This window comes from Motacilla alba, chromosome 1, assembly GCF_015832195.1.
Source record: "Motacilla alba alba isolate MOTALB_02 chromosome 1, Motacilla_alba_V1.0_pri, whole genome shotgun sequence".
In the NCBI taxonomy this organism is placed as follows: Eukaryota; Metazoa; Chordata; class Aves; order Passeriformes; family Motacillidae; genus Motacilla; species Motacilla alba.
In genome coordinates, this window is record NC_052016.1 from 9,644,267 (window position 1) to 9,664,630 (window position 20,364).

General features: G+C 40.7%; 1 protein-coding gene across 2 annotated transcripts in view; it reads left to right on the plus strand.

Moving 5' to 3' along the window:
- FCHSD2 (FCH and double SH3 domains 2) overlaps positions 1-20,364 on the plus strand; it is a 121,530-nt gene that overhangs the window by 63,032 nt on the left and 38,134 nt on the right. For both annotated transcript variants that reach the window (XM_038128344.1, XM_038128353.1), the window contains exons 6-8: positions 2,230-2,363; positions 3,221-3,275; positions 3,673-3,801. In XM_038128344.1, coding sequence (XP_037984272.1) covers positions 2,230-2,363; positions 3,221-3,275; positions 3,673-3,801 — 318 coding nt within the window. The remainder of the gene's footprint in view (positions 1-2,229; positions 2,364-3,220; positions 3,276-3,672; positions 3,802-20,364) is intronic.

Consider the following 20,364-nt stretch of genomic DNA (forward strand, 5'->3'; position numbering starts at 1 on the left):
CTGTGGCTGTTCCATCCCTGGAAGTGTCCAAGGCCAGGTTGGATGGGGCTTGGAGCACCTGGAATTGTGGAAGATGTCCCATTAATTACAAAAGAAAAAAACCCAAACAACAGATATTTTATCTGTCCTTGTTACAAAGTGACAACAAAGACCCAGAATGTACCTGGTTCTGTGTTCTAGAGGAGTATTATGTAAAATAACTTGGTTACAAATTTAAATAGATGTTCCTGTAATGTGAGCTCTCAGTTTCTGAACAAATTATTCTACTGTTAGAAACATGTGCAATTTCTGTTCTGTGAGGGGAAAATTAACTTTATTAATGCTGTTTTATTGTCCTGTGGAATTTTATTTTCATGTGAAGCTTTCCAAACAATGCTGTGGCAATTTTATGGCATTCTTACTGGTGAATAATTGTACTTTATTCTTCTGCAAGTGGTGATAGTTCTGTGTTTATGAGTCAGCAGCAGAAGTGGGATCTTTACATTTTTAGAAGTCATAGAAGTTCCTTTATTCCTGTACTTCTGAATCAGCAGAACAAATTATTACAGTTATCAGGGCAGTATTCTGGTTCAGAGTATTCTAACAGTGATATGCTTATCCTACAACATGGAATTATCATCCACTTGGCAGGATTAATTTTCCTACACAACCGGTTTATTGTTTTACACAGTGCAGCCTCTCACCCTTCCCTTTGAATTCCCAAACAGATAAATAATGGACAGAGAAATAATTGTTCTGACCTCCATTCAGACAAAAGCTTATCAAAATTAAAATTCAGTCAGCAGAATACTTGTAAGGTTACATGGGAATATCCATCTAATGTGGCATCCAGTCTTCTGACAATCTTTTATCCTACAGAGATGCAAACCAAGATTATTTAACTCTTCTCAAATGATCTTTTTAACAACTGGGATTATTTGATATTTTAATTTTTTGATGCTGGCAGGAGATTTTAGGGATCACAATCCCCACTGAAGTTGTAAAACCCCAGTTCTTTTCACAGGCTTTCAGCTCTTTGTCAGCCATCCGTTACATACAGATTATTTTACCTTTCATTTTTCCCTGATGCACACAGAGGTCTCCAAAAATCCAAATTCTGCCTTCCACCGCTCCCCAAACCAGCCTCTAGGGAATGCACCCTCTGGAGCCCATTGCTTTATTGGTCTGCACACATCAAACAGTGGCTTTAGTGGGAATTTTTCTGTGCTTTATAGCAATTTGACAGCTTCAGGGAGAGCAGGATTGTGTGGTGAGACCAGCCATTCCTGTTGGCTGCCAGTTTGTTTTTCCCAGGTGGCTGGGTGTTATTTTTTGTCAGTGGAACAGGGGGATGTCAGTGTTGGGTTGTTGGATCCCAGCACCCTGCCAGACCTGCACTGCTCCCAAAGGAGGTTACATTAATTATGCATTAATAATTAGTGTAATGAAGAAGCTGAGGTGTTTTGCAGGGGTGTTCAGCACCTGGAATGAGGGCAGCCAGGGGGTGGTGATGATATGAAAAGAGCTGGGATTTTGGGGTGGTGTTTGAAGGACTCAAAGGTTTGAACTCACCCCTGGGTGCTGCTGGAGACTTCACTGACCACATCCAGCCTGTGATATCTGTAATTAAATAGGAATCCACTGGACTATCAATCTCCTGCATGCTTAATCCAGTTTGGGTAAACGAAAATCTTTAGTAATCTCTTCTAAAGAGAGTTTTAATTCTAGACACTGATGATTCACATTGGTTTTCTTGCCTAGATCCTGCTTAGCACAGATCCTTTCCTGCTTTGTTGGGGTTTTTCTTAAGCTGGCAGGGTGTCTGAAGAATTGCTAAATATAATAATTTTTCTTCCTGTTGTGTTGTGTGTGGCAGTTTTTGCCTCATGTTTTAAATTTTAAAGAAGGAAAGATTAATCATTTTTTGGTATCACTTCCAGTAGATTGCCTTTGGATTTTTCCCAGTTGTATTCTGATGACTTCAACTAATTACTGCATCCAAAGCTTTCAGAACTTTTCTGTTTAATTTGTGGGTTATCCTAACACTTTTAACAGCAGCAGAAAGAAAGGAAGAGAGAAGGTTTTGTGTTCTGATCAGTTTTAAAAGACCTGCATGAATAATTGACCAGGTGTGACTTGAAGCCTGCATCCTTCCCTATAAAATACCATAAAAAGCAGCAAAACGATGATAATAATATTATTTGGATGCTAAAAAAGTAATATTTTCTTTCCTGAATGCTTTTTTTTCAGTGTGTGGACCAGCTGACAAGGATCCAAGCTGAACTACAGGAGACAGTCAAAGATTTAGCTAAAGGCAAAAAGAAATATTTTGAGACTGAACAGATGGCTCAGGCGGTGCGGGAGAAAGCTGATATTGAGGCCAAGTATGTTTTTCTAATGGCATATGTAGGAAATAATTGCAGCCCCAAAAAGCACATTTGTATTAGGTTTTGCACTTGATATTTGGCTTTCAACGAGCTTCTGCCAGGTTTTCTTTGCATTTTGCTTCTATACATTTTTGTAGCTATTTCAAGCACACCCTGAGAGGAAATTCGAACTTGTTTGGGTTGGTTTGTTTAGGAAGGAAGTTGAAGTGACAGCTTTAATTTGGCGTTTTCTATGGACACTGGCACTTTTTTGATATTAAAGCCTCCTGACTTCCTTTTCTGTCCACACATCTCAAATTTGGGGTCAGTCCATTTAGAGGAGGAGAGGCAGCAGGACACTTTTTTTCAGTTTTTGAGATAAATTTTGGAGGCTTTAGGTTTTCTCTGTTCCTTGACATCCTAAAGAGGGTGATTGCCTTCCTTCCAGGAAAACCAGTAACACATGTTTTGGGTTTGGAGTCTGGCCTGTCTTATGGGAGTTCACCACACCCCTTTTTCTTTAATTTTTATTTTTAGAAGTTATTCGGAATTGCTCTCAGGGAATGAAATGATGGTTTCCTTAGAGATCTTTTGTGTCTTTCTGAGGGATGATGAAAAGAACTTTAATAAAATTACCTATAATACCTGAAGAAAGTAAACAATCATATATAAACAAACAAAAACAAACAAAAATTTGAGCTTGGAGGTTTTAGAGCAGATTTATCCTGCAGTTTAACTCAGATTAAAATAGCTATTGACTTGATTTTGTTTTCTTATTTACTTTTTAAACCACCATCCTTCAGACAACGAAGAAATATTTTTGTAGAAATAGTGTAAGGCAATCATTCAATTTCTTCTGCTCATTTCTGTTCCAGGTCCAAACTTAGTCTTTTTCAGTCAAGAATAAGCTTGCAGAAGGCAAGTGTGAAGGTGAGTATGAAACTTGGATTTTGCTGCTCATTTCTTGAGGCAAATGCCCCAAATTGTCTGGAATGTAGAGGTGAGGGACAGCTTGGAAGGGAAATTGGTGGGACAAAGAGTGAGCTAAGAACATTCTCTGGGCAGAGTATAGAATTATATATGGAATATATGCAAGGAATTATTTATCTAATTAGAGTTAAAACTGTTCTTTGAAGACCACACATGAAATTCCAATTGCAGGAGAGAAAAATCCATCAGGAATCTCCTCATCACTAGGAAGACTTAAAAGCTATAAATTCCCTAAAGTTATCACTGTATTAACACAAGATACACACAATTAATGTGCTACTGATGAATGCTTGGTCATTCAGATTCCCTTTGTGAGCTGTGTTCTCACTTGTTGCAGTTAAAAGCCCGACGATCGGAGTGCAATTCCAAGGCTATCCACGCCAGGAATGATTATCTCCTCACTTTAGCAGCTGCCAATGCCCACCAGGATCGCTACTATCAAACAGACCTGGTGAACATCATGAAGGTAAGGAAGCTGATTTCTGCCTGCCACAGGCTGGAATCCAAAATGCAGGCAATTCTCAGAACTTTGGGCCTGTAAGCCAAGAATTAAACACAGGATTTGGTCTGAGACCTTGGAAAAGGCTCCCAAACTTAGTGAGAATGTGGATTTGTAGTTTAAAGCAGAGACACATTGAGCTCTGCTTTAGTAAAGGAAAGTAAAGAGTTTTAGAGTAAAGGAAAGTTTAGAGTTTTAGAGTTTAAGATATAGAAAAAATAAAAGTAGTTTAAGATATAGAAAAATAAAAGAGGTAAACAAGGAGTTCAGAGTGCAGTACTATTAGGTTTGTGTGTCATAACATGATTGTTATTGTGTCATGTCATGATTGTTATTGTGTCATATTGTGTCATGTCATGATTGGCTAAGAAAGCTTGCGCTCTAGCATGGGTCCATAAGATGAAATATTTAAGGATTGGGTCAAAAACATAAATATCCTTGTTGGCAATCTTTTATTAATCAATAACTCCTTAAAAAAGTCTTGTAACTGAGGGTCTTGTGACCTTCTGAGCCATGCAGTGAAGATGTGAGCCAAACCCACCCTTCCTGCCTCTGTAGAAGATAAGAAAAATAAACCCCATCATCAAAAACAACTCAGAGATCCTGTCTGGAATTCATTCCAAAAGTCCCCACAAGTGAATTATCACAACTGGGAACTGGGTAAATCTAAGAGGGTCCAAAGTCCTGGATTGACTTTTCCAGTGAACTGCCATGAGTGAGAGGGAAGGTAGAGCCTGCAGTGATGTCTGAAAAACTTGGAACCAGCTTTCAGGCCCCAAAACTGAGCAATCACTTCATTTTTTAATTCATTGCCTTGCTAAAAAACTCAGTTGGATAAAACTCACTTGGATAAAGGAGTAAAAAAACCTGACTGAAAAACTTATTTGGGTAAAGGAGTCAGGTTTGTCAAACTCAGCCCTGTCTTTTCTTCTTGTAAGGAAACTGGAGATTTTTTTACTTCTTTAGTACCATATCCCATAATCCTTTTTATTTTGTGTCTGATCAGAACACTTCTCTATGGTGTGATTAATGAGCTAGAGTTATTAACTATCTTGGCTTCCAAACTATGGATTTCAAGGAACAGCAGTCAGCATTTTTGTTCCCACCTGTGGCACTTTGCCAGGTCAAGGCAGGAGAAGCTCCTTGAACTTAAAGGAAATGACACCCTTTAAAAAGTTCAAATCTGATTGCTCACAGTTGTTTTTTCTTAAATATCACCCTAGAATTAATTAAATGTACAATATTCCTGTGTCTCTGAATTTGAGAGTTACAAATAAATTGTAAAATCATCTCCGTCACACCTTATCTGCTTGCATTTCACATGTTGACATTTTCAAACTTTACTTGAATTTGCTCTTTACAAATTATTTCTAGGCAGGGTGACTTAGAAGTCTGTCATTTGCATTTTGAATTGCTTTATTGGAGAAATAGCATAGAGTTATAACAAATCCCTGTATTATCAGCATACCTTTGCATTTTTGGGGGAAATATTGGTATGAAAAGCAGGTGAGTGAGGTAAAAAATAAAAGCACCAAAGGAAAAGCACCAATTCCAAAAGGAATTGCTTTTCCCTCTGTGTGTGCTTTTCTGTTAGTAAAATGTGAATATTTGTGCTGACTAAATGTTTACTGCATGGAAATGCTTGTAAAGAATTTCCTTGTGCTGGTGCAGATAAAATTATTAATTGATGCTTACATAAGATAATTCCATACTTACATGCATGGTTGGCTGTCATCACTTAATGCTTTTACTTGGGAGCGATTCCAGAAGGGAATTGAATACGTTCACCACAAAACAAACAAAAAGGGTGCTTGAAATAATTTTTTTAAATGAGCAGATAGCCTTGGTATTTTTTTTCAAGCCTTTATCAAGCTGAACCTTTATATTTTTCATACAGAAAAAGCCTTACAACTTATTCTTTGATAGAAATATTTGTGGTTTACTGAAAGCCTAAGTGCTTTCATCCAGCCAAATTACTGTGGAAGGAAAGGACAACACTCAGGGTTTATTTTTCTGCATCTCTCGGATATTTATAGCAGTTGAATCTCTTTGTCTGGTAAACAAAAGTGTGTTTTTAATGAAGAACTGTAAATTCAGGTCTCCTGCACTGTTGGCCATGAGCAAAACTCCTTGGGAACATGCCCAGGCATCCTGGGAATGGGGTCATTCTCTGGAGCAAGGCAGAGGTCCCAAAATTGGAGTGGCTACTGGAGATTTTAGGGGAGAGAGAGAAAATCTTCAGGAAGATCAAGGATAATGCATCACTAGCCTCCAGTTCTTTCATCCAGGAGTTGTAATATAAATTGAAGGATGAAACTGCTGAAGTATATAAATAAATATAATAGAAACAGCAGCTTGTAATCTGGAATGGGATTTGCTGACACGGTCCTGGTTTCTCCTTCTCCTCCTTCTGAAATTCCTGAGGGAACCACACTGTACAAAGTACAGAAAAAAAGATTATTTTATTTAGCAGAATGATTTAACACAAGAAGCTGGAGAGAGGTGGCCAATTGAAGGTGAAGAATCATTCAGTATAAGCAAATGGACAATGACTGAGAAATGGAGCGAGATCTTGGCAATTTTGGTTGACCAGGCAGAAAATAGCACATGAAATTAATGTTTAAAAGAGAAATGCTTTCCCCCCAGAGTAACCTGGGGGGAAAAGTTGGTGTCTACAGAATAAGGAACTCTGAATAGCCATTGCCATTTTTGAAAGAGATGCTGGAACTGGAAAATGGAGTAAATGATAAAGAAATGGAGACACCTGTGCAATGTTTCTAATCTCTAGGTGTCATCACTGGGAAGGGAGGATTTTGGGAGGGAGTTTCACCCTTCTAACACAGTTTCTGTTTCAATAGGTTGAGTGGTGGTGTGACCCAGTATATTTTACATGCTATAAGCAGTTGTAGTGTCTAAACTAAACATCTTTGCTAGTGTGTTGTGATTAATATTCAGAAAATGTGCTTTTTATCTCAATATTAGTAAGTCCTTCGGTATTCCTGTAGTGCCACGTGCTGTCTGTGAGTGTTTCCCCATTTAGCTGCCCTTGAGCTGATCTTTGAACTGCTCAGGGCTCTCCACATTTCTAAATCACATCAAGTATCTCCTCAAACTGTTCAGATTTTGGACCCAGTGCTTGGTTTTTCTAGTTGTTACCCAAAAATGATAAAATCTTTAGAGCTAGAACAAAACCCATGCAAACTTTTCAGCTGATACTTGGCAGTATTACTGTATGTAACATTTATAAATGTGTCAGAGGCTGTTTGCATCCACCATAAACAGTTTTTCCATGGGTTTTGGGTTATTGTTTCCAAAATTAGGATGGAGCTATGTGGGTTCTGTTGCCTCTGGCTCGCTGGAAGCCAGGGCTGGATCGGCTGGAGCACACCCAGTCCCTGGCCTGTTATCTTGAAGATACCAGTTATTATCACTGTGTTAATTGAAAGGATTGAAGGGACCACAGTCGGGCTAAAAATGATTTATTGCTCAACTAAACATCAGCCTCAAAGGCTGGGAGATTTAAAAGAGCAAGCATTCAGCCATAGCTCAAAGTAGTGACAAGTTTCTTGGTTACCAGGCAATATATAACATTCTAATCCAAGAGAAGGTTGCCACAAAGTTGATTTTGTTTTTCTAACCTATCACCATTACTTAATTCTACTACACTGCATATACTTTTATCCAATGGGCTGCTATTACACATACACACATATGCTTCCATTATAACATTTAAACTCTTAGCTTACTCTATACATTACTTACTTTAGTAATTATAAAATACTTCACTTACTTTTGTAATTAGTGTAGTTGTTACATTACTACACTATAAAACCCTTTACCATCTTACTCAATACAGTCTTGTATTTACCTAAGGTGTATTCTTACTTACAGCTACAGAAACATAAATTTATATTTTTTCTGCTTATTGTCTGGGTACTTTTATTTTTACATCTGTCCAAGCTTCTTGCAAGGCTGCAAATGAAACCTTTCAGTGTCTGTGGAAGTTCCTGTCTTTCCATTTCCTACACTGGCCATGATGTGCATCCAGCTGCTGCCTTTGGGCTGGAGTTGTGGCACTGCACTCTCAAACCATCCCTCTGCACCACCTGCATTTGCAGACAGTGCTCACTTCCCTAGAAAACATGAGATTTTCCTCTCAGCTCTGACATGGCTGCATTGATAAATAGTGGGTTAAAAGCTCATCTGATATGGCTGCCTCTTCCCATCTGTTTTCTCCTTATATTAAATTACCTTTTATTTCAGTAGGCTAAAATAGAATCATAAAATAGAATCATGGAGTGTTTATTGTTGGATGTGGACATCAGGGGTTGGTCCTGGCATCGTGTGTGAGCTGAGCCGAGCAGAGATTGGTGGAGTTCCTGCACAGCCAGCTTGGAGAATGGATCTTCAGTGCTTTGTAACAGTAAAATCCAATAAAAGTCTGTGTTGGTGTTGGAGGAAGGAGGGGTGGAGATATTTGCAGCCACTGTGTTGGTTTGTGCCTGCAGGAGGGATTTCCAGCCTGTTGGGAAAGAGTGATGTGTGCTGGGCTGAAGCACCTTGGGCTGCTCCCAAGAGGAAGCTGCTGCTGGGTTTGTTCTTGTGTCTGGCTCTGGAATGCTGCTGTGGTGCTGTCCTGTGACAAATGAATCACAAATCCACCTTGTGGCCTTGTTTCCTTTTCTGTGACAGGCAGCAAAAAGGTTTTTTCATACCAGGGTTCCTGGTGCACACAGCTCCTGCTTGTTTTCTGTAGTTCAGAGTATGTTGCTTTATTTTGCAACATTTTTTTTTTAGAGAAGAAAAAGTGATCGCCTCTGCTGTGTTTGTGTGTTTGTAACTGTGAAAGCCATCACAGACTGAACAGAGATGCTTGGAAAGAAAATACAAATTGCTTCCAGCTTTTTCAGAAAGATGAAGAATTGTTCCTACTGTGCCTTCCTAGTTTTCCAATTACACCACTTAATAAGGAGCAAAGCCATTCTAGGTCTCTGTTCAGAAAAGATTTGAATCCTTTTGCCTTGCTTTTTATCTGTCCTTTTATGTCCATTTCAATCTCTGCAGTGAAATTAAAACCCCTCAAAGCACTGACTAAATAAAGCCTGGTAATGTTTTATTCTTTGCCAATTTCCTGGCAAGCTGGTTAGGAAGAGTTGCCATCACCTGAATGTGAAAGTACAATCCACAAACCCTTTTAAAAATAAGTTGTCTGCCTGGTGCTTTGGTTTTTACTTTAAACTGAGGTCAGAAGGAAGTCTAAGATGATGTTTGAAGTCAAATCAGGACTGTTTTGATATTCATCCTGTTAGAAACTACCATTTTTTGATGCTGTGCTCTTAATTCTGTAACCACCTCAAAAAATGACTTTACACAGCAACTTACTATGAGGAAATGTTGACATGAAAAAGGAAAAGCAGGTGTGCTGGACACTTTAAACAGTCCTGAGATTATTTAAAGAGAGAAAGAAAGAGGGAACAAAAACCTCCATTTCAAAATCACAGAATGGCTTGGGTTGGAAGGGACCTTAAAGACCATCCAGTTCCAGCACCTTCCACTATCCCAGGCTGCTCCAAGCTGGCCTGGAAAAATTCCAGGGATCCAGGGGCAGCCACAGCTTCTCTGAGCACCCTGTGCCAGGGCTGAGGAAGAGCTTACAGGTGGTGCTGCATTTTTTATGAGCACAGAAAAATTCTGGAGAAGGAAGCATGGAGTAGCAGCAGGTATTTCTAAACTAAGCTCTTTTAAAAGGAAATATTTCATGTCATTGCCCATGTGGACTTTGGTGTTTGAGGGAGAACAGTGTCAAAAGCTGGTGCTTTGTCTTTGTGGTTTCGGTGGTTTCTTTTATCCTGTTGTAATTATCAAGCTGCTTTTCTGTTTTTTTTCTGTACTTTCCAGTTTGCTTGACATGAGGAAGTGGAGTTGTGTAATTTGGCTCTTGTTCTTGATCAGAGTTCTTGTGATGATTTGGCAGGTTTGAATAAAAACTTGGTTACATCATTTCCCTGCAACAGCCCTTTGCTCAGGTGTGGGTGACAGAAACAACACAAGTTACAGCAGAGCTTTCCTAATTTGAGAGGTTGATTTATAAAATTACAGGTGAAGTGTGGCTTTTCCACACCCTTGCCTATTTTTAAGCGCTCTGATAGAGGAAGAGATCTGGCTGACTTCCAAGGAATGAGCAACCTGGTGTTCTTGACCCTGCTCTGAGGGCAGAGGTTGAACCAATATCTCACTTTTAAACCTGAATTACTCTATTTAAAAGGAATTAATTACTCATTTTAAACAGTGAATTACTCTATCATTCCTTAAAACAGCATTTTTGGGTAAGGAGGTTCTCCTTGGGATTTAACCTTCTGCTTTCTGGTTTTGTTTGGGTTTTTTACTGCAATTAAGTGGAGTAGCTGCACGAGTTCCAGCAGTGCTGGAACCTTCATGTTCTGGTGAGCCCTGGTTTTTATTTGTTGGAATGGTTGGGAGTTTTTGTGAAGCTGTGTTGACTCTCTGTTTTCAGCGTAGTCATCCATCACTTTTCCCATGCACTTTCAATGATCATTTAAAACAAATGGAAGTGCAGGCTCTAAACATGACTTGCACAAATGAGATTCAGCTGGAGCTGGCAGTGTTTATAAAAATGACCCCAAATTGAGGACTTGGTGGCTTTCAGTTAATAATTTGCTTTATGCCCTGAAATTAATAAGATGTGTGTGGCAAAGGGTTCTTTCCTCTGGCGGCTCTGTCTGAATTGAAAAATAAGTTGACACAGTAGCTGAAAGTCTTACATTGGCTCAGGAATGTTATCCCAGCACTGCTGTGTCCTGTAGAATTAAAAGGGTACCATTTGCATCAGCACATATTTCTGTAGCCTCTGGAACAAGCAGAACCAATATTATCACTGTAAGAAATCAATTTACGTCCATGGTATTGTTTCAAACTTTCTGGAATGATTTAGAAGCACCCAGGGGATTTCTTTTTTAAAATGGAAAGTTTGCCCCTCAACGAAAAAAATAGCATTAAGATAAAGTAATTCTGAAGTCACCAGAGATTTCCATGTTCTTCTATAAATCTTTTTTATTATTTCAGTGCTACCAATTCTTTTAAGATCCTGTAAAACTCCCTTAAAAATGCAGAGGGGACTTGTGCAAGTGAAAGAACTATTGTTTCACTTCCGGTCCTTGTCAGCTGCAAGCCACAAATATTTTGTAATCCCAGTTAAGGCAGCCATGGATGGCATTATCTCCAGCATCAGATGGGCATAGGAACTTTCCTTCCCAGGCAGTTCATGAGTGTGCTTGGCCTCCTCATGGTCATTTCCACAGAGGGGGGTGGCTGGAGGGATCATGCTCAGCACATGATCCTAGTGTTCCAGCAGATGCTCATTGTGGGTTCCACAGCAGCTGATCCTGATCCCACACTGTTTGCCCATCCAGGGACATCTGTCTCTGTGTTTGTGCACATCAAGCCTGCGGGAAAGGAATTCCAGGTTGTAGTAGTCTTCATCCACATAAATTACTAGATCATTAATTGTGGTCTCTTTTCAGTGTTTTTCTTAAATGCTCATCTCTCACATTCCCAGCTGATACCTGAGAAGTGCCTTAGAGAATTTTAGGTGTTCACAGTCCATGGAATTTGTGCTAACTCCAGTTCGGAGCACTTGGATTCCAGCTGACTGTGAGTTAATGTTTGCAGGGAAGTGAAAAGAGGATTTGCAACTTTTGATGTTAATTTTGGTAAAACCACAGCAAGGGAGGTTTGTTTGCCTTAACAATAAAGGGTATTTGCACCAGTGACTGTGGTGTGTGTATGTCATAGAATCATGGAATGGTTTGGGTTGGAAGGGACTTTAAAAACTATCTTATTCCACCCCTGCCATGGACAGGGACACCTTCCACTATTCCCAGGCTGCTCCAAGCCTTGTCCAGCCTGGGAAGGGATCCAGGGGCAGCCATAGCCTCTCTGGGCCCCCTGTGCCGGGGCCTCAACACCCTCACAGGGAAAAATTCCTTCCCAATATCCCATCTAACCTTTCCCTCTGCCTCCCAATTCTTTCATTTCCAATTATATTTTTAATTTTTCAGAGATAAAATATGGATTTTCAGTTTCAAATCCACCACTCACCTCCTGAAAAACAACGTTGCTCATCACGCAGACTTTCCATGCGACCTTGAGACACAGGAGTGGGGCTGAGTCACAACTATTTCTGTTGTGAAGATGAGAAAGTGTGATGGTCACATTGGCAGTCAGTTTGTCCCACCTCGTGTTTCAGTCACAAATGAATCCCTTGGTAAAGCATTTGGCCCAAAGAAGTCAATTTATTTCAGGGATCCAGGTGTTTATTCCTCCATGGCTGGGTAGTGCAGTGTAAAAGCAGCATTAGGCAAAGTCTAATATGGAACTCAGGGCATTAATTATCTTAAAAAAATGACCATTTCTTCATGGTAAAATAAATTATTTCTTGATAATATGATTGACTTTTCAGTGAGGTTTCCTTTGGTGTTTTCACAGAAATAACTCAAGAAAAGGGTTAATTGTAAAAGCAGTGCGATTTTAGAGATGCTTATGAAAGAAAGGCATTCCCCCTTGTCCTGTCCCTCCATGCCTTGTCCCCAGTCCCTCTCCAGCTCTCCTGGAGCCCCTTCAGGCCCTGCAAGGGCTCTGAGCTCTCCCTGGAGCCTTCTCCTCTCCAGGTGAGCACCCCCAGCTCTGCCAGTCTGGCTCCACCTCCAGGTCCTGCTGCTGCTGTGTCCCCAGGGCTGGGGCAGCTCTGCAGGTAGGGTCTCACCTGGGCACAGGGGCAGAGAGGGAGTATGATCAGGGATGAAATCAGGGATTTAATGAATGTAAAACAAGGAAAATGCCTGGAAAGCCAAGAAAAAAAAAACAAAAAACGAACCCCTGCTAGAAAGAAGGCAACAGGAAACCAGTGTAAGGATTAGGATTGGGAAGGAGTTACTTGAAAGGAATCTGGGAGAAATCTGGTTGAAGAAGGCAGCAGAAAACCTAAGGCACTTTTTTTTCCCTTCATTTAAAGATTTTATGCAGAAACTGTTTAGGATTTGAATGGGGCTTTGAGATATTTTGGTCAGCTGTCATAAGCCTGCTCATTGTGAGCAGGAAATGAAACTGCCATCTTGTTTCAAAGCCACGCTGTAACACAATGAGAGCAGTTCCCAAAATACCTCCTCCCTGTGCCAGACAGCAGCCTTGGAGCTCAGGAAGCACCTGGGCTGCTCCGTTTGGGAGGCAGGTGGGGCAGCCATGCTTTCACCAGAAACAGGCAGCATTCCTGCTTTAGGATTCACGGAGAAAAGCATCCCAAACAGATCCTTCGCAGGGTTTTGTTTGCTTGAGGATTTATTTTTATCAGCTCCTGGTTCAGTGGGAGAATTGAAGAAGCAGGGAAAAGTTACTTTTTTCCTCAGTGCTTCTTTTTTTCTGCTGTTACTTGTAGCCACCCAATGTTTCAGTGAGTTACATGGAATAGATGTGTTTCCATTGAAACTGGGGGGAAAACTCGTGGATTATTCTTAAAATTGAATGTGTGTGTGGGGGGGTTTTCTTGTTAAATGAGATATTAAACTGATAATTGTCCTGTTAAATGAGATATTAAACTGTAAAAGTTACTGAAAATGTGGAGACCACAGAGACCCCTCCATTGCCTAAAGGGGCTCCAGAAGCGCTGAAGAAGGACTGGGGACAAGGGATGGAGGGACGGGACACCGGGAATGGCTCCCACTGCCAGAGGGCAGGGCTGGATGGGATTTTGGGCAGGAATTGTTCCCTGTGAGGGTGGTGAGGCCCTGGCACAGGTGCCCAGAGCAGCTGTGGCTGCCCCTGGATCCCTGGCAGTGCCCAAGGCCAGGTTGGAAATTGGGGCTTGCAGCATCCTGGGACAGTGGAAGGTGTCCCTGCCCATGGCAGGGGTGGAATGAGATGATTTTAAGGTCTCTTCCCACCAACCCATCCTGTGATTCTGTGACTCATCTTCTGTCGTCAGTGGCAGGACAAAACATTTCTGAGTGACTTCACTAATGAAAGCAGCAGAAGAATTATAACAAGGAGATGAGGCCCAAAATAGCACAAGGCCAATAAGTGTGAGATGGAAAATGTCACACTGAATTTGAAGTTTAATTAAATCCCAGAAAACGTTATGGGGAAAATGGGAAAATGGTTCTAATCTACAGCTGTCTTGCCGAGGAGGAGGCAAACCTGGGAAGAGTTTTCACAGATCTTTGAGGGTTTCATAGGGCCCAGCTGTCAAATTTTGGGGGGTTCTTTATTCTTTCAGCTTCCAAAACTCTGCTCTGTTTGGAGACCGTGCAGGTGTTTTGGGATGGCTGGAGGTGAGGAGCTGCTCATTCCCTGTGTGAACAAGAGCTGCTCGAGCTCTGGTTTTTGCACAGTCCTTAGAAAACTTCCTTGCTTTGGAATCCCTTCCTGCAGCTGAAAGTTCCTATTTAGATTTTACAAATTGCTAAGGAGATAATGGATTGTAAAGATGGCCCAGAAGCTCAGTCATGCAAAGAGGAGGAGGAGGAGGAGTGGGAATGCTCCAGTGTGATTTGTCTCCCTACCTGCAGGTTTGATCCCCAAAAATAAAATTCCCATCTGTTCAAGTTATCATCTCTGCTTAAAAAGCTTTGCAGCCACGCTAGACCCCCTTGGTGTGGAGGGAAGCAAACATTCCCTACCAGTGGCTTCCTTAAATCCCTAATTCCTGATGGCTGACTTGTGGAATGGTGTCATCCAGCTGAAAGAGGATATTATTTTATAATGTTTTACAAATTATCAAAGCCCTAAGGTAATTGCTTGTAGGATTGGAATGCTAATTAAAGGAGTTAATCTCTCTCTGGTATTGCCAGTGTTGCTCATGGATCATGGAAGAACCTTTCCATGCACTTTCCTCATGGCACCAGCATTGTCCAGGGCATCCAGCAGCACCTTCCAGCTTCCATAAGGACCTTCTTAAAAATCCTCATGGAATTTTTAAAACTTGGGAAAGTTTCAGTGCTTGGGTTCAAGGCTTTTAATCTCACATAAAAGTCATGGAGAGCTGAAAATGATTCAAAATGAAAATGAAAACCAAAAATTGTTAGTAAGAATCATGACAATATTCTGGGATTTGGGTGCCTGAATTTTCTGGAGAATAAGCTTCTTTTGACTGGAGTGTTAAACTAGGTAGATAGTTAAAAATCAGGTTTCTAGTTCAAGCTCAAGGGTGTTAGAAATCAAAATATTAAACTGCTCCTATTAATAAAATTGTACACTATTTATATGCTAGATTTATATATATTGTATATAATAATTTAATAGATGAGATTTCAATTTACTAAAAGATAATTTTCAAAACCACAGAATTCCAAGAAAAAAGTCCATAAAAAGAAGATGGCAAATCTAAGAAATACCTTTTTTTCTACATAAAATGTTCACAGATGTTTGTGGCTCTGTGTGTACCCAAATAATTAAACATTTTTTGATAGCTGATCCACTTCTGTTAGGCTTTGCTCTTCTCACTGGGCAGCTCATCCAGCTGGATTCAGTCTCAGTTCATTCAGCTGGATTATTTTAGTGTATTTTTATGATATTCATATGTGACTTCAGGTCCAGATCCCTGGATTCTGTGTCTCAGCATTCCCACTAAGCACAGACCCTTCTCTCTGGCTGGGTCTGGGAGCCCCATTTCTAATTTAGAAGGGGATATTGGAGCATTCAGTGAATTAACTTTGCTGAAAGGCTCAATTTATTTAATAGCAAAGACTAAGCACTGAAGACAGCCTTGTATCAAAGAAATCCCAGCCCTGCCAGATCCTTGGGATGTCTCTTCCTGTGGGATTTCAGTCTCCTGCTCTGCTCTGCCCACACAGTGTCAGGAGGGCCACTGTGCAGTGGCACTGTGAAATTAAGGAGTTTTTAAAAAGGTTTGAGTATTAATCCTACAGGGCTGAAATAAGTTTGAAAAGGAGTATAACTTTAATGCAGTTATGTTCAACAAATACTGTCAGGAGACCAAAGTATATTTAGGTATTCCCAATCAGGCTACACTTCAGAAGTGATTTAATTAAAAGATTTAACAGCACTAGATCCCATTTTTGTTCATTTTTCTGTTGATTTTTGTTAGCCATCACTCTCCTGTCAAACAGTAGAAGATTAGAAAATCCTCTCAGCTTCTGGAGAAAATGGCACAACTAGTGATTCCATCAGTCCTTGTTCAGGAATACTGCTTGGAATGGGGATTCTGTGCCAGGCTTTGGGATGGGGGTGGGGGGAATCTGTTTGTGAAAGGGAAAAACCTTCCACAATATTTTTAATTATGGACTTAAGGCTCAAATTATCTTTGTCCTCACCCACTGGTGCTTACAAGGAGTGCAGGCATAAATTGTTAGTGTGATTCCCCTGGAGATAATTGAGAATGGACTCCTAGAAGTAATAAAGCATAATTGGCACCCAGAATTCCCAAGTGAGGTTTGGGAACCTGGGATTAATCTTCCTGCTGCACTGCAGCTGCCATACCTTGGGCAATACCCCCACCATGTTTTTTCCTTTATTGTGGGAGATAAATGCTGTCATTGTTCTGTGATTCCATAATTACTGCAAATAATCACAGTGCTGTGACTCTGGGCCATTTTCCTTATAAGAACACATTTGTGCAGATTACAGAAATTCCTAGAAATAGTTTTGTTGGATTTGGTCCTTGCGTTTTAGTGTGACTGGCCGAGAGTCATACAGATCCTTTTGTAGGGTGCCTGTTCAGAAATGTGGGGTTCCCTGTGTGAGATACACTCTGCCCTTTTCATATTGCTGAATTGTCTCATATATTGGCATAAAATTTAATTGAATTTGTAATGTGAGTTGGAAAGTGCCTGAATATTCTGAATATCCTGACAAGACCACTTGTGTTCTGGGTGAGGCAGAGAGCAGTGTTACATTTGCAGGACCACATTAAGTTGCAGGCTGAATCTCTTTGGCATGATAAGAACCTGAAAAGCTTGGGAATATATTAAATTATTGGAATTTTTAATATTGAGACATTTCCATCCCTGAACCTACTCTGTGAGCAGCTTTTGAATGGCCTGTTCACTGAATGCAGGTGACTTGAAACCCACATAGAGAAAAAGGAGATGGAAGTGATAAATCCAAGGAGCAGTTGGGAACAACAGCCTGTGCTGGGGCAGAAAAGGTTTTGTTGAAGAGATTTATCTGAAAAAGTAAATGAAAATGGTAATGCAGAGATTGAATCAACTGAATTAAAACCTAAAAATAGCAAAATAGGTGGTTAAAAAACTGCAAGGGTGCAAAAGAGTCAACACAAGCTCCTGAGGAACGTTTATGCTCAATATCTGATTTTTTTTATCCCTTTTTTATGCATTTAATCTTCCAGGGGAGTATTTCTAAGAAAATGCCTGTTTCTTAATTTTTTTAAGAACATATTAAGAAAATTTATTAAGAAACATTTGGATTTGCTGTGAAATGCATTTTCATCTGCACATCTGTGTCGGTTTAAGGTTTCTCTCCCTTGGCTTGTGTTGTTGTAATATAGAAAAGATTTGGGATTATCCAAGCTTGTGTCTGAGTCAGGGATGGTTCACCTGTAGCATGAGAGTTCCTGTGGAGACCTCCTGGTAAATCTGGATGGAATTCTGTAAGGAAGAATTCCCAGGGCTGGTTCTCTGTGTGAGATTTGGTTTTGTAGGAGGTAAAAATAATCAGCTCTGGCCTGTTCCCAAGCAAAGTGCATTTCTTTAACTTACCTTCCAAATCATGTTGAAACATCAAAATATTTGTTAAGCTGAGCAGAAAAATAATTTATTTTTGGGTAAGAAGAACTAAAAATTCCAGACAGAGCACACACCCCACTGCTATTCCTCAGACATTTTGTGATGATGACGATGGTCTTGTGGTCAGCAGAGGAGTCCTTGAAGAGCAGAAATGGTGTCAAAGTGCTGAAGGATTTAAATGCACATTTTTTCACATGAAGGAAGCCAATTATTACTGGCATGAGCAGTGTAGAGCACTCTGTACTCTCCAGATGCAAAGATATCATCGTGGTGACAGCTCTGCCACAAAGTTGTCTTCCAAATGTTGGATTTGAGCCAGAACTACTTTTTTTCCCTCCAAGAATGAGGAAGTACAAAAGCAAAGATGCAGTTTATTAAAAATTCATCCTGTCAAAAGTGGCATCCCCCTGGGATTTATTCCAGGGCTGTGCAAGAAAAAGCAAACTAGGTCCAAGAAGTCTTGGGAGATACTTTTGGGGAATGTATTTCTAGATATTCCTAGAATCTGTTTTTATCTTCTTGGGGTTTTTAAGCCTTACATGGTAGAATTTGAAGATCTGGTTTTCCATGCTTACGGCAGTCTCACATCAGGGTGTGTTCTCACTGATTTCAGTGGAGTTCTCCTTTAACCCTGCAGTGTCATTTTAGTGCTGTCTCCACCAGGTAACTCTCACTGCTGCCAGCCTTGTGACAATTAAAGGAATTATAAAGGAATTATTTCTTATTAAAGGAATTATTTCTTTCCATGCCTGTGTTCACCCACCAGACCCTCATGCTCAAATGTGACAACTACAGGGCACTGCCTTGAGATGGTGGAGGCAGATCTTGTTATTATCAATAATTTTGTTTGTTCTTATTTTAAAGGGACATTTTTCCAGCATTGGGGGAGGGTGACAGGCATCTGTTGGTGGCTGTTCCATATTTTTGTGTGCTCAGAGGAGGCTGCAGCGCCCCAACAACAAAGGTTTTGTCAGTAAAAACAATGACCCTGGTGAGATTGTAAAGGAACAAAATGATGTGCAGAACAATCATCAAGTGACTAATGAGAGCAAACAAAGAACTTGCAAACAAGCCCCAAACTCCTGACAGCAGAAAACACAAAGCTCTGGGGTAAGGGAAAGTGCAGAGTGTGTTCATGGGCACCCAGCTGAAAGGAACTTGGGGCTCTTGTGGTCTTCCAGTGTCCATTGTTCCCCTGTTTGCTGTGGTGAGAGCTCCTGCAGGGTGTGGGAGAAGGGGAAACTCCGAATTTCATCAAACCTTGTTGAGTTAAAGAGGCACTTTCTATTCCTGTCATCATGTTCTCTTCCTACCTCTTGGTCTGCTGGTTTTATTCCCAGGTTTTCATGTATCTCTGCTCTTCAGCTGGAATATCTTGTGCTCCCTTGTTGAGAGGTGGTTTGAGCAAATGCACTCCTGAATAGCTCGTGGTCATGCAGGGTGTGGATTTGGGGAAAACAGAAAGAAACAGGAAAAATTAATTAGCCTGACAGCAACAAGACAGTGACAAAGTTATAAAAATTCCTTAAAATTACTTTCTGTGGAAGTTTAATAAGGAGAAGTCAGAGAGGATCTTTTTGTGGAGACTCTTAAACCCTTCTTCACTCAGACCTGCTGGCATCCTCTGGGCCTGCTATAACAGGTCCATGTGTTTCCTGTGCTAAAGACTCTGGATTTGGATGCAGTGCTTCAGGCACTGGATTTCAGATATTTCCAGGCAGAACTAGGTAGTGATACTTCAAGAGTGACTTGCTTCTGGACCTCACTAAAGCAGACTTATCAATACTGCCTTTGGATGTGTAAGATTATCCTGAGATACAGATGATTTTACAGCCTTGAATTATCCCTGCATTACTTTGGATGCAATTTCTGTTAACCTGAAGTCCTTATTTTACAGAGCTAAAACTTAGATGCTCTCCCTGCAGGCTGAGAAGGTCCAGCACCCACTCTTGATCTGGGGAAAAGAGTTGGGGTTTGCCCTCAGCTTTCCTTAGCAGCTTTCTCTACTTGCACAACTCAGCAAAAAACCAGGATTTTTCCCCAAAAGTGGGCCTGCAAAGGGCAGGCTGGGCAGCAGCTTCCTGTCACTTGGAAGTGAGGCTGCAGCCCTGAAATCCCTGATGGACATTGACAGGGTGCAGTTGTTCCTGCAGGATCTCTGGGAATGCTGATGCCAGCCGCTCCAGTTGCTCCAGGCAGGTTGTTCAGGGACACCGCTGGGGCTTTGGGCTGGGCTTTGTTGGGAATTCAGACACAGATGTTGTGTTTAGTTGACAAACACAGCCCTGATTTACTTCTACATTGGGGGGGTCTTGATGGAGAGGAAGGGATTTCAGCAGAGACAAATGCTGCAGGGATGGAAGAGTTAAAAAGGAAAAATAAGCAGCTTTTCTTGTGTATTAGGAGAAATTGATGCCAGGAATAAGCATTTTTAAAGGAAAAAGACTGTGGAATGGAGCTGTTATCCAGAAAGGATGGGTTCTCCTGACCTTCCTTCCTTCTTCTCCTCACGTCCTTGGGAAGTGCTGTTCCATTTCATGGCTCTGAATAGTGCTGAGTGTGGCAAATCCAGCTGATCCGGGCTCTTGACTTTCTCAAGAGTTCTCAGTTTCAGATGAGTTTTTAAAATGCTTTATCCTTCACTGTCAGATAAAAGGAGATTTGTTGCTCTGTCTGGGCTAAAATACAGAGACTTCTCTTCTGACCCAAGAAAAGACTGAAGTTGATGCCTTAATTCCAAGTTAATTCTTAATTC